Source organism: Myotis myotis, unplaced genomic scaffold, assembly GCF_014108235.1.
Source record: "Myotis myotis isolate mMyoMyo1 unplaced genomic scaffold, mMyoMyo1.p scaffold_m19_p_5, whole genome shotgun sequence".
Taxonomy (NCBI): Eukaryota; Metazoa; Chordata; class Mammalia; order Chiroptera; family Vespertilionidae; genus Myotis; species Myotis myotis.
In genome coordinates, this window is record NW_023416357.1 from 102945002 (window position 1) to 102959269 (window position 14268).

At 54.1% G+C, this 14268-nt stretch overlaps 1 protein-coding gene across 5 annotated transcripts in view; it reads left to right on the forward strand.

Annotated features, from left to right (window-relative positions):
- The first annotated feature begins 266 nt into the window (after positions 1–266).
- UNKL (unk like zinc finger) overlaps positions 267–14268 on the forward strand; it is a 51814-nt gene continuing 37812 nt past the window's right edge. For 2 of the 5 annotated variants that reach the window (XM_036310631.1, XM_036310632.1), the window contains exons 1-4: positions 272–1295; positions 2479–2688; positions 12812–12988; positions 13386–13519. In XM_036310631.1, coding sequence (XP_036166524.1) covers positions 1219–1295; positions 2479–2688; positions 12812–12988; positions 13386–13519 — 598 coding nt within the window. In that variant the 5' untranslated portion in view covers positions 272–1218. Of the gene's footprint in view, positions 1296–2478; positions 2689–12811; positions 12989–13385; positions 13520–14268 lie in introns of all 5 variants that reach the window. The other 3 variants (XM_036310633.1, XM_036310634.1, XM_036310635.1) reach the window with 3 other exon arrangements.

Below are 14268 nucleotides of genomic sequence, written 5' to 3' on the forward strand. Positions count from 1 at the left end.
AAGTTCAGCGCCTGTTTGTCCTCCCAGCTGTGCTGCGCTTGTCTGGTCGCAGGCCCCCAACACTGCAGAATGCCGTTCCGCCCACTCCGGGACTCTTGCCTTGTTTTCATTTGCATTTCTTTAAATTACTAGAGAAGTTGAACATTTTTTTTTTTAATTTCAGAGAGGAAGGGAGAGATATAAACATCAGTGATGAGAGAGAATCATTGATCAGCTGCCTCCTGTATGCCCCATACTGGGGATCGAGCCCACAACCCGGGCATGTGCCCTGACCAGGAATTGAACCGTAACCTCGTGGTTCGTAGATGGATGCTCAACCTCTGAGCCATGCCTGGCGAGAAGTTGAACATTTTAAAAAATGTTTACAGAATAATGTACTCTGGGGCCTGGGTTGTGTCCTGAAATGCACACCCTGGTTCTTACTCCAGGGTCAGCTGAGCTGGGGCGGCTGCTGCCTGCTTCCCTGAGTTCCCACCCTGTTGGTGTCCATGTGTCTTTTGGATTCTTCTTTAAAAATCAGCTTAACTCACCCATTTAAATATCCTATTAAAGATATTTAGTATATTCACAGGGGGCACCCATCACCACAATCTAATTTTAGGACATGTTCGGACTCCCTAAAAGAAACTCCGTTCCCACGAGCAACATGCCCTATGTCTCCCCATCTCTCCCACATCCAGCCCTAAGCAGTTGGACCCATTCTTCCAGCCTCAGCACCCAGCATGGCATCAGAGTCAGTGAGTGAGTGAAGTGTGACCGAGCAGCCTGTGTAGGTTGTCTAAATCCCGAGGACCTGTTGGCTCCATCCCCTGGAGCCCAGCTCACGGTCGCACCGGGCGGGCAGAATGCTCAGGGCAGCAGTGGGCAGAGGAGCGCTATGCGAGTGCAGGATGGGTGTGCAGTTGGACCACGGGCGCCCGCGGGGGTGGGGGAAACGCTATGCACGGGGGATGCGGGAGTGGTAGCGGCCCATGTCCGGGGTGTGTCCCCGGCGGGGCCTGGTCTAGGGTCCGCGAGGGTCGCCTGGAGATGGCAGCTGGCCGCTGGGCGCTGGCGGAGCTGCCCCTCCCCGAGAGGCGCCAGCCCAGGCGGCGCCCGGGCGGCCGGGTGGGCGTGGCCGCGGGGCCGGGGGCGCCGGTGGGCTCCGCGTGGGGGAAGATCCCGAGGGGCGGGGGCGGGCCCGCGCGGCGCATGCGCGCTGCATTGTTTTGACTGAAAATGCCGTCTGTTTCGAAAGCGGCGGCGGCGGCGCTGAGCGGGTCCCCCCCGCAGACGGAGAAGCCGACCCACTACAGGTCAGTGCCTCGGCCGCCGCGGCGGGGACGGGAGCGGGTCGGGAGCGGCCCCGTGCGCTCCCAGCCGGTGCCCCCGCGCTCCTGGGCCTGGGTGCCACCGCCCGGTGCGGCCTGGGGCCCGGTGCCGCCCCCGTCCCCCGCCCCCCGCGCCATCCCGGGTGTGCGCCTCGCCCGGCCTCCGCCGGAGTGGCGCCTGGACTCCGGGCGGGTGGATCACCATCCGACTCGGGCTGCCACTGCCTGAGGTCGGAGTCGGTGCCTAGGGTCCAGGTGGCACCGGGGCTTGGTAGCTGGGGAACGCCCGGGGGTCCGGGGTCCACGCGCCTCTGCTTGGAGGTCGGGGAACAGAGCCTGCGGTCCGGGAGGGGCGCGGAGACTGCGCCTGGGAGCCGGGATGTGGGACCGTGCCTGGGCGGGGAGGGCGGCCATCTGGGCTGCGGTTGCCTCTGCCTGGGGTCGGAGACGTCACCTGGGCTTTGGGGTCCGGCTCACCTGGAGTCTCGGTGTCGTGCCTGAAAGTGGGCAGTCGTGGCTGTGGTCGGGATGGCGGGTAAATGCATGGGGTCTGGAGGATGACACCTGAGGTCTGGGAAACGCTCCTGGCCCTGGAGCGGGCAGGCGGCCGTCTGGGATCATCTGGAGCCCGAGTGGCAGTCGCGCATTGGGATGGGGATGGGGATGGGGATGGGGGTGGGCTGTGCCTGGAGGGCCCATGCCTGGGGTTGAGGGTCGTGCCTGCAATCGGTGAACCCTGGCCGGGATCGGAGGAATGCGCCTGTGCTGGGGACGAGGGGGGCGGGGGCGGTCATCTGGACGCGGAGTGAGGGGCTGCACCTGGGGTCCGGGATGGGGGGCTGCATCTGAGGTCGGAAATGGCACCTGGGCTTGTGGGCCGGGGCGCGCCTGGAGTTGCATCGACGCGCCTGTGGTCGGAATGGGGGGCTGTGCGTGGGTTCTGGGGGATCGCGCCTGAGATCCGGGAAACGCGCCTCGGCTCACGATGGGGGAGGGCGGCAGCCTGGGGCCATCTGGACTCGAAATGGGGGCCGCACCTGGGGTCGCGTTGCCTTGGGCCCACGGGTCAGGCCAACCCTCGTCCCTGCCCCAACCCACGAGTCTCCTGCTGCCTGCTGGCGGCGGCGGCGGCGGCGGAGGCGACCCGCAACACTGTTTGTCTTTTTAGGTATCTAAAGGAGTTTAGGACAGAGCAGTGCTCCCTGTTTGTGCAGCACAAGTGCGCCCAGCACAGGCCATTTACCTGTTTCCATTGGCATTTCCTAAATCAGCGTCGGCGCAGACCGCTCCGCAGGCGCGACGGCACCTTCAACTACAGCCCAGACGTGTACTGCTCCAAGTACGACGAGGCCAGTGGCGTGTGCCCCGACGGCGACGAGTGAGTTGGGCTGGGGGGGCGGGGGGGGGGGACGGGAGGGGGGGCGGAGGGGAGTGCTGGCCTTCAGGGGGCAGCACCAGCTGCTCTGCCCCTGGACCTGGCCTTGCAGGGGGTGGGGTGGGGCTGGGGACGGGCGGACCCCTGGTTATTTTCATCATCTGGCACGCCTGTACAGGGGATCCTTTCTTTTCTCTGAAGTTTTTCCGATGACCAGGACTGGTTTGGTGGGGGGCGGTGGGGAGGATTTTCCTATCTTTAGGCCAGTGTGGGAAGAACTGTGTGTCTCACGGAATAAACCTTGCATGATTCAAACCGAATTTGCTTCACTTCCCACTTCTGATTGCTACAGTTCTCCAAATTTCTTATATTAGAACCAGCCCAAAGGAGGTACAGCTTTTAGGTTTAGGACCATTTTTGTAGTTGTCCATTGTGTTTATAACGAGAGCGTTAGTTAGAACGTATACTCACACTATGCAAATGTATCTGGAATGTTCCCTTTTTTGCTGTTTACATGTTTAGTTGTTTTTTTTTAAGCAATTTTATTTGCAGGCTGTCATTTATGCAGCACTTTTAAAGTTTAGGAACTTGAGATTTTGTTTGGGTTGACTTTTTTTTTACACGTTTCCTAATGGTGTTTTGAACACCAAGTTTATAGTTGTGAGTGCGTGAAATAACAGATTCTTCTTGCATTATGAACTACTGTAAGCCTACTTTTGCCCCACCCTGTGTATAGAATGGGAAAACAGGAAAAGTACAGTCAGCTTGTATATTCATAGACAGCTTGGTAGGCAGCAGTGGGTTTTGCTTTTTTCCTGTGGGCTGATTGATGGGGCTGGGGGACATCCATTCCTGCCAGGAGGTGGGGTGGCATCACTGTGCCCTCCGATCCTCTGAAAAGAGCAGCTTGTTCAGCTTCTGTCTGGAAGGGGATCTAATTTGGGGAGGTCTTCAGGCTCTATCCCCTGATCCTCTGAAGGGAGATGATTCAGTTATGAAGACAGTTTTCACTCCCCCACACACAGAGTCTGGTGTGATGAATCTGTTTTCCTTCATTTTCCAGAATGCTTAGGCCACGAAGTCCATTTTTAATCTGTGGTCATTTTATAAACTTTATTCAGTTACTGAAAGGTGTTTCGTTGAACACCATCTAATCCCATGGAATTGTTAAGGCAGCTTGAAGCCTGTTGAAATCATGTGGACTCCTCCACCACGGTTAGGATTGCTCTACTTCTGTGAAGTTTGAAAAGTGCCTTTTTGTATGGTTCTTGAGCCGATGTTTTCTGCAGATGACTCTTCAGAAGAGAGATGTTTTTGTCTAGCCGAGGCCTGGTATCAGTCCCCCAATTCCCGTGGTCATGTCTGTCACCTCTCTGGATCTGGGGTCCTGAGTCGCCCTGCTGCTTGACCGTGGTTTGGGGATCCAGTCTCCTGGCATGTCTGACCCCATCCTAGAGTCCCGTATCGGGATTAAGCGACACTATTCATTGGTGGTGCTTTTAATACGTGAAAAGAAAGCATATTTTAATAGCTGTCTTGGGTCCCAGAGTCTGGATGTCTTGATGTTGATTCAGTCCCACTGCTGGGGATGGGGTCCAATTCTTTTGAGATGAGAGTTCTGCAGTGAACATCTACCTGCAGCTGGTCATTTTAAGCTGGGCGCAAATAGTAATCAAGTGATATGCAATTGTTCATTATAAAAGTATAAAATATTATTAAAATAAAAATATTAGTGTAGTCTAAATGGTATACGGTTATCATTGAGAAACAGGACCAAGAGGCTTGTTTGGCACTTTCTGTTTTGGATACATCCTGTGTACATCTGTGCACAGTAAGAGAGTCACATGTGTCTTATTAAAGATGTTTGTAACTTCTCGTGAGCAGATGACTTGCTTCAGCTCTTCAGGATCAGTTTGACAGCCGGACATCTCCCCAGGGGCCCTCTCCTTAGCAGTCACTGCTCGTTTTACTCATTCTCTGGGAGAGGGACTTTCCTGTCACCTACAAATGGAATACCCTGGAGTTTGTCCTGTGGAATTACATATTCTGGTCCACAAAAGGTTGCCATGGATTTGTAAATAGATACTACCTTTCAGAGCAAGGACAGGTAGTATCTGTTTCCTTTTTATTTCAGTTCATTGGTTCTTGAAATTTCTATTTTGAGCATTTGTACTGTCAACCTATTATTTTAAAACATGACTATGTATCAAAGAACAAAGACCCTACAGCCAACCCTTCTGTCAGGTGACAGAAGCATCTAACGTTGTTCTTGACACTTGCTGGGGGCAACATGGGGCCGAGCCAGAAAGGGGTGAGGCCTGCAGGAGGATTGACACACCTGCCATCACCCTCCTCCAGGGGCCCCTCCCTGGCTGTCACACCCCCACTGTCACTCTTGTTCTTTGGCGGGCAGTCACACTCCCCCTCTCACTATCACCCACCTCCCAGTGGTGCCCTCCCTTGATGTCATCCCCCACTCCCGCCGTCACCTCCTGGGAGCCCCCCTCTTCGTCTCAGTCTCCATGGGCCCCCCTACTGTCATCCCTTTTCCTTGACAGGCAGTTAGTTACCCTTCCTCCTGCGCTCATCTCTTCTCTGGTGACCCCTTCTCTTGTTGCCACTTACTTTCATTGGCGGGCGGTCAGTCTCCTCTGCTGTCACACCCTCCCCTCCATGGGCATTTTCCCTGTCACCTCTGCGTGGTCTCTCGCTGTCATGCCCCACCCCACTGTCACCCCTTTTCCTGGGCAGGCAGTCACCCTCTTACCTCCCGCACCCCTCCGTCTGCGGCCTTCTCCACTGTCACGGCCCCGCCGCCGCCCCCTTTCCTCGGCGGACGGGCACCCCTTTGTCAGGGAGGGTCCCTTCTGCGCTGGAGTGCAGCGGTCCTCCCTTTCCCACTGCCCTTTGTTCTGTGGACACGCCCCTTACCCGGCGCGGGCCGCGATTGGCCGCCCGGGTCACGTGCACCGCGCCCCGCCCCGCCCCGCCCCCGTGGGAACTGTTCTCCCGGGCGCGTAGGGACCGCCTGGGTCCGCCTCGCGGTGGGCGCTGGGCGCTGGGCGCTTTCTCTAACCTGCGGACAGAGTTGGCCTCGCAGAAAACCGCTCCCGGGGCGGGCCCAGCTCCACAGGGTCGGTGTTCCCACCTGGTTGGATCCACCTCCGGTATTTCCGAGGCTGGGGCTGCCAGGAAAGCGGCTTTTGTCCGGAAGTTTCTGTGGGTCCAGCCACGTATTGAAAACTGCCCTGTGAGAGGCGTCGGGTGTGGACGGCCCTCGGCCCCCTGCTGTCCGGCTTGCTCCCCGCGGGGACTGAGAGTTGCCAGCTTCGGTCTTGGTTTTCGTACCTTGAACCCAGGTTTGGTTGAGACCTCGCTACAGGATACTGCGTGTGCGGAGTTCTCGGTGCTGGTCAGGCACTTACAGGTGTGGGCTCTGACATTTAAAAAGAAAAAGCCCTCCCCAGGGGTGTGAACGCCCCTCCAGAAGAACATTTTTATTGGAAAACAATTCAGGCAGTTCCTAACTGTATGTGCGCTGAGTGAATGTTTTCTGCTTTGTTCTCTGTTAACCCTCCTCCTGCCCTAGACAGGCTGTCCCCGACCCGCACAGTTACAAGTTTTTTTGTTTTAATAAGAAACTAGAGGCCTGGTGCACAAAATTCATGCACAGGTAGGGTCCCTAGTCCTGGCGGGCAATCCGGGCCTTCCTTCGTTCTGCGCCACCCCCTGGTGGTCAGCACAGGTCATAGCGAGCTATGGAACTCCCAGTCTCCCTTGGAATGCAGGAGGGGACACTTTGCTTATTAGCCTTTTATATATATAGGTATATAGATAGATAGATGGGCCTGCTCATTATGTGGAGTAACTTTACAGGTTGATTCTGCCTATTCTTTGTGGGGCTCCCTGCCATTTCTCACCGTAGATACCTCCCTGCTCCCTGCGCTTCGGGCAGCTGGGGGCACAGGCCTCTCAGGAGGAGCAGATGATGTGTGACTCAGCGGGCTTTCCCTTGTGAATCCTGGTGGTAGCTTGTTGATTTAAGGAAGCCTTTCTACATGCCCGAAGTTTGGTGTCCCTGCTGTATCATACTTGTGTGTAGTTTGACCTTTTGTTGAAAGATACTTTTGCAATGTTTAATTTTTTAAAGTTGAGTGTCTTAGTACCTGGGACTTAGATGGAAGTTCGTTCACTTCAGGGTGGTTATAAATTTGTTGTTTAAGCATTTTACAAGTGCATTCTGCTTGTGCTTTTTGGGTAAGGTGAAAGCCAAGGGCAGGTGTAGAATATTAGAGTATCATATTCAATAGTTGGGGCTACTTGTAGACTAGAAGAGAACACACACTTTTTTTTTTTGTAATCTTTACCCCAGCATATTTTCTCCATTGATTTTCAGAGAGGGGAAGGGAGGGGAGAAAGAGACAAACACCCCTGTGAGGGAGTCACATTGATTGGTTGCCTCCTGAACACTCCTGACCGCGGCCAGGAATGAACCTGCGACCCTTCCGTGCTCTGGCCGACGCTCTAACCACTGAGCATGTGGGCCAGGGTGAAAACACAGTTTTGGTTACAAATTAACCAGCTTAAGAGAATTACAATTAGGTGACTGAGTTGGATCTGTAAGAGACGCATATAAAAATGTTAAAAGCACTGACTGATTGCAAGCACTTCAGTTCCTGTTGCTTTTGGTGAAGGGCTGGGACAGAGATGGTGACCAGGATGAAAGGCCTGGCCCGGGGAGATCAGGTGCCCCTTGGGGCCGGTGGAGAGACGTTTCTGTCCTTGGGAGAGAGTGGTAGCTCTTTGGGTGCAGAGGAAGGAGGTGCACTCATTGCTGGAGCTGATGCTCCCCCTTAGGGACTAATGAGGGGTCACTGTCCTGGCTCAGGAGTTCAGGGCCAGCCCTTGGAAGCCAGAGGCTGCAGGGCCCAGGGATGAACAGATGGATGTGGTCAACATGGGGGGCTGGCAAACCCTCACTCCCAGTGTCTGAGAGGAGAGGCAGTAAGAGGACACACTGGCTTCTCCCTATAATCTCCACCCTTTTACCATCCCCCCACCTTGACCCCAGGACCTCTGACCCTGCCCCCAGTTGTATGCAGCACACAGGTCTTTCTGCCTTTGCTCATTTTCCAAACTCCTATCAGATTGCTTCATTCTGTTCCATTTTGCACCTCAGTCGTTTCTGTGCTGTGTTTTGCTCTCCCACTTGTGCCGGAGCTTGGAGGACTTGGAGGGGGTCATCCCCCTTGTCATTCTCAGCCCAGTGTGTCTCCTGGACCAGCCCTAGACTAGCAGCAGCAGTATCACCGGGAACTTGCCCTCCAGGTGATTCTGACCCATTTTCCCGTGTGGGAGCCCTGGTCCAGGCCCAGTCCAGTTCACAGGTGGATGCTAATGCGCAGTGGGTTTGAGTTCGGTGGCCACCTTGGTCTCACACACATAGACTGGTCTTGTTGTGCAGTAGGTCCGAGTTTGGTGGGTCCAGTTTTGTTTCGGGTGAGAAAGGGGCAATTTTAGGCTCTCCTGGAGCCTTAGGGATAGGGCAGTCTTTTGTTGTTGTCCCACTTATGTATGCATTCATTGGTTGGTTTTTATATGTGCCCTGACCAGGGGTCAAACCCACAGCCTTGGCTACACAACTGAGCTGCTAGGCCTGGGCTGGTTAGGGACAATCTGGTGTTCCTCCCTGTTCCTCCCATCCTGGTTCAGTGGTTGCACAGCCCTGTGGTAGAGCTATGTCCGGGGGCCGGCATGCACCACGCCACGTGCCCCCGCGCCATGCCATCAGGAGCCCTGTTTTAGTGATAGTGTTCAGGTCACTAATTGTTGTGGACAAGTTTGAGAACCATGGATGTCACCCTGAATTTGGCGAGTGCTGCAAGGCTGGCAGCTGTCCTGGGGATGGCTTAGTGCACTCCTGCGCAAGGAGGAATCTGCACGTGGTGTCAGGCCATCCCTGGGGGCCTCTTCCCTAGCCCGGGAGGGGGCCTGGCTTTGTCACTGGGCATTCTCTGAGGTTTTCCCTTTCACCTCTTAAATGTTCTTAAGGTGAAGCCAATTTCTTCTTATTAAATGTTCTCCAGTATTTTAAGGTCAGTTCATGTTTTAACCCTTTGCGGTCGTATTAAATTTGGACATGGGTGTCGTACTGGTCGGAATTAATTTCCATCAAAAGAGCAGTGATACATACCATGCAAGATTATGAAGGATAAACAAGATTTATTAATTCTTTTTTGGAACTACGTCACTACCGGTAGAATCACTACAAATGTTATCACTTTCTACGTCAGAGTCAGTATTCAAGGTGCCAAAATAAAACTCTTCATTGTTACTTTCAGATTCGCAGTACACTTCTTTCGGTAACTTTCTTTTTGCCATTTTGGAGTATTATTTTGAAATAACAAGCGAGAATGCCTAATTACAGTTAAACGTAATTTATAAAGCTTTATTTGAAATTCTGCGAAGTATCTCTGAAGCTTGTCGATTTCTTCGCTCTCAAAAGGCGACTGACTCGCCACGGTGTTTTGCATGGCGAGTGTGGAACGACCGCGTTTGTTTATATTGAGTTTCGATATCTCCGATTTGTCAGGGCAGTGTTTTGGTTCGTGACAGGGCCGCTTAGACACTTAAGAGCTTTCAGAGAAATTATGAACTGATACATGAATGAATAGAGTTAAGATTCGTACGGTTCCTTGCTGTGGTGGCTGAGAGCAGACATACGACCGGAATGGTAAAAAAGCTTTGGTGGCTGAGAGTAGACAAACAACGGCAAAGGGTTAATTCATGAAGAAGGTGACATGCTCTGAGTGACATCGTGGTGTCTATTTGGTGCTCGGTGCTGGGGAACAAGAGGCCTTGGCCTGACTCTAGCTGCCGTGGCAGTGGTCCTGGAGAAGAAACAAATGATGCGCAGAGCTACCCTGAGGGGCCATTAGGGAACAAATGACACTTTAGATTTAACGTTAGGGAAGTGGGAGCCCGCTGCTGTGCTGCGGCTGTTTGGAGTGAATTCTGTAGAGAACCTTCAAGGCCGCCTCAGCTCTGGTGCGCTGGTGCCCCCTCCCCAGACTGGGGGCTCCTTATGCCTGACTTGTAGTACATGCATAGGTAGGTCTGAAGGTTAGAACTGCTTTTGTAAAATGGTGGCTTTCCTAGTAGCTTAAATTGTTTACTTCGTAATAAAAGTTACCACCTTAACTTTTTTCAGTGTCCACTTCAGTGGTATTACGTCCATTCACATGGCAGCCATCATCACCATCCATCTCCACATCTTTTCCATCTCCAAACTGAAATTCTCTCCCCATTAAACAGTTGCTGCTCCTTCCATAATTTTTGATATAAGCTGATATATAGATATTCTTGTTCCCCATCTTCCGATATAAACACCCATTTCTTCATGTTTTTCCCTCACAACACCTCCTGGTGCCCCTTCCCTGGTTGTCCATACTGACCCCCTGTTCCTCAGAGCTGCACTGCCATCTTGTTTATTCCAGGACTTTGGTTGTCTGCAGCCTTTGAGGGTGACAGACAGCCCTGCAGAGATCGTGTTGGGGGGCCGTCTTTCTCTGGGGCCGGTCTCTAGAAGTGGGTCATTTGGGGAGAGAGTAAATGCACTGCCGTCTCGTTCCGTGTCACCAGACGCCCCTCCAGAGAAGTCGCTGCGCTCTGGCTTTCTTCTGGCAACGGCGTCTGCTTCTCCGCAGCCCGGCTCTGGGTTCTGCCCAGGAGCAGGGGGCTTTCCATGCCAAGTGCCTCTCAGTGGTCATGACCCATGACATTTTTTTGTCTTGTAGATTCTTTATTTCCCTAGCCTATTGTTCTGTGAATTCCTGGCCTCTTTATTTCTTCAAGTTCTTTATTTATGATGATAGCAATCTGTATGAGTAAACGGGGAGGGGTCCTGTGTTCTAGATCAGGTTCCCTGGCGTGGCAGAGGGTTCTCCATGACATCCTCCTGTCCCGGGTGCCAGAAACTGTGTTACATGGCAGCGCTGTGTGCGGACACAGGGAAGGCCTTGGAGGAGCTTGAAATATATATAAAATATATCATATATATATTAAACTGTAACTTTATAATAGGGATTTTAGGCAAGGGTGTGTCAATTAGGATATAGTAATTATGCTAATATTTTGTCATGTCACTTATATCTCCCCAAAATGTTTCTTGGAGCTCCTTGTTGGGAACACAAAGGAAACAGTCATCTTCTCTGTGGGCACGTAGAGTGCTGTATGTATGCATAACATCTCCTTTTCATACTAATACATAGTGATACGATAGTCATTCTTTTTTTAAAGAGTTTTAATTGGTTTTTAGAAAGAGAGGAAGGGAGAGAGAGAAACATTGATGTGAGAGTGATACATCAATCAGCAGCCTCCCACAGTCCCCTACCAGGGATTGAGCCTGCAACCCTGGGCCTGTGCCTTTGCCTGGGGATAGAACTGGCAGCCTCTTGGTACGTGGGACGACGCCCAACCGACAAGGGCAGTATTTGCCGTTTTCAGACGTACACTTCAGCGGCATCAGTCACATTCACAGTGTTAGACAACCATCATCACTATTTCTAAATTCCTTCCATCACGGCAAACAGAAATTCTGTTCCCATGAGAAGTCACTCCGCATTCGCCCCTCTTCCAGCCCTTGGTAACCTCCTCTGTTTCCTGTCCCGATGAATCTGGCTGTTCTAGGGACCCCATGTGAGTGGAATACGTGATATGTGTCCTTTTGTGTCTGGCATCTCTCACTTAGCATGAGGTTTTACAGGTTTCATCCACGTAGCGTGTGTCAGTACTTTGTTCTTATATGGCTGGATTGTATTCTGTTGTCTGCATAGCCTACGCTTTGCTTATCTGTTCATCAGCTGATGGGCATTGGGTCCTTTCCGGCTCTGAGCTAGTGAGCACCATGCTGCCACGATCGTGGTACACAGACATCTCTGGAAGTCCTTCATCCAGCTCTTCTGGGTGTGATCTGGGCTCCCAGCGGCCTTCCAACCTGCCTTCTGCTTGGTTGGTTCCAGTGACCTGGGGACTTATCTGGCGCCCTGTGTCTATCTCTCCTTAGGCCCTGCCCACCCAGGTGCTCAGTTAGGTCTGGGGTGAGCTGTCTGCACTCTGAGCCTAGTTTCCTCATAAGATAAGGGTTTAGAATGGATGCTCACTAAGTCGTTTGTTACTTTACTTTTGGGTCCTGTAAGGTGGCAAAGCGCCACCCATCTGTGCTTTGCATGGGGAGCCATGCCCACAGGGCCCCCCCAGCATCCAGGTCCAAGTCCACACCCTGCCAGACAGCAAGGTGGGAGTGGGCCTTTCCCAAGCCTCACTGTCCTTGGATTTGGGGACTTGTAGCAACTGGCCCTGCCTTGACTCTCAGGCTGCTCAAGGGGTCATTGCCACAAGGATCCCTTGTGTCTCTCTTCCCCTCCTGCCGTGTGCCTTGTCTGGGGGACCCACCTCGCGGCAGGCGCAGTCCCCATGTTGCACATGGACTGAATCCTTCTCAACCACGTCTGCAGCTGCTGCCTCCCTGCAGCATGGGACCGGTCAGTGCTCGGCAGCCTGAGACCGTGTGGCCCTCTCAGGGAGCGAGCGGCTCGCAGCCGCCCCTGGCCTGTGTGACTGCCCCTCTCGTCCCTCCATCCCATTCGCTTCTCTCCTGACCTGTCTCCCACCAGCGTCCTCCAGCCATGGCCCGGCTCCCATGTTTCTCCCCAGACGCCGTCCCTCCCTCCTTCAGGTGCCTGGATGGGCGATGGGAGCGGCCACCCACTCTATTAGTAACGCTTGTCAGGAAGCGTGCGTGACGGGGCTGAGGCCTGGAAGTGAACTTTATTTTTCCACACTTTGTTCAGGAAATTATCCAGGATGGTTTTCAGGGAAACTCGGTGTTGTGCTTTCTACCACGTGTAACTGAGGGATGTGGGGTCGGAGTGCCCTGGGCAAGGCTTCCAGATCAGGGCCAAGTGGCCCGTGCAGCGATGTCCGTCCTTCGGGGAGAGCAGATAGCTGAGGGAAGGAAAACGAGCCAGCTGCTGCCGGGCGCGAAGGAGGAGTGGAGCAGGTTGGCGCTGAGGTTGTCCCCAGGCCCTAAGGCCCAGACGGCCTGTGTCCCCCCTCTGCTCCCCAGGTGTCCGTACCTGCACCGGACAACCGGCGACACCGAGCGCAAGTACCACCTGCGCTACTACAAGACGGGCACGTGCATCCACGAGACCGACGCCCGGGGCCACTGCGTGAAGAACGGGCCGCACTGCGCCTTCGCCCACGGCCCCCTGGACCTGCGGCCCCCGGTGTGTGACATCCGGTGAGTGGCAGGCGGGGAACCGGCTCACTTCCCCAGAGTTTCAGGCATCACTGGTCCTAAGCAGCTCTTTTCCTGGGCTTTGATTTTATTCTAAAAAGTTTCCTTTCTTCTGACTCGTGCAACAGGGAGCTCCCTAGGGGGTGAGGGCGATGAGCGATGAGCGAATCCTTACGAAACACACCCAGCTCTCAAGTCATGAGGAATTGGGTCAAGACCGCTGTCCCAGGGCAGGGGGGTGCCCGAGGGACACAGGATACTGTCCTGAACCCTCCAGGCCGCCAGCCCCTCCAGGGACATGTGGGGGCTCCTTAAAGTGGTAGAACCAAATGAGTCTTCCACCTGCGGGAAGGGCTTGGACACACTCCAGAGCCGTAATCGCTGTGTTGTTTGGTCGCAGGGAGCTGCAGGCCCAGGAAGCCTTGCAGAACGGCCAGCTCGGCGGTGGGGACGGCGTCCCTGATCTGCAGCCTGGGGTCTTAGCCAGCCAGGCCATGATCGAGAAGATCCTGGGCGAGGACCCCCGGTGGCAAGGTAACCCCATGGCGGCCCTGAGGGGCGGGGCCCCAGCACTGCTTGTAGAGTGACCTCCGCAGTGGCCTCACTGCCCTCGCTTGTAGGCCAGATGGGAAACGGACTCGCCGAGTCGAGTACTTTACCCTCGGTCCTGGGGCCGTGGGGGCTGTTGGGACTGAGGGGGTCTGGGCCCAGGCATCCGGCCCCCCGGCCACTTCACACCACGGCTTCTCTGGGGGGAGGGTGCACAGCTGGCACAGCTCCTTACCACATGGGCCCTCCCAGAACTGGGCTGCTGTTCATGGCGCTGCCTACCCTGCCCTGTGGGCCCCTGCAGGGCCTTCAGATCAGCAGCCTTAGATCCCTGGGGGTTTGTTTGAAATATGGCCGTATCCCTTGGGACTGTGGGGCCCTATCCCTGGCAGCCTCCACAGATGATGGCATGGGCAGTGAAATCTCTTTTTTTGTGGTAAAATACACATCACATAAGTTTGTCATTTTAACCATTTTAACGTGAACGATTCAGTGGCATTTAGTCCATTCCCAATGTTGTGCAACCAACACTCTCTAATTCTAGAACATTCCATCTCCTGGACGGAAACTCGGTCCGCATTAAGCAGTCCCTCCCTGGTCCCTGGCCCCCGCTGGTCTGCGTTCTGTCTCCTTGGATTTGCCTGTTTCAGAGCATCCCAAAGAGCAGTGAGGGTTTAAGAAAACCCCTCTAAGTAATGCTGTGTCTCCCCCACCTTCCTTCACTGACTCTCATG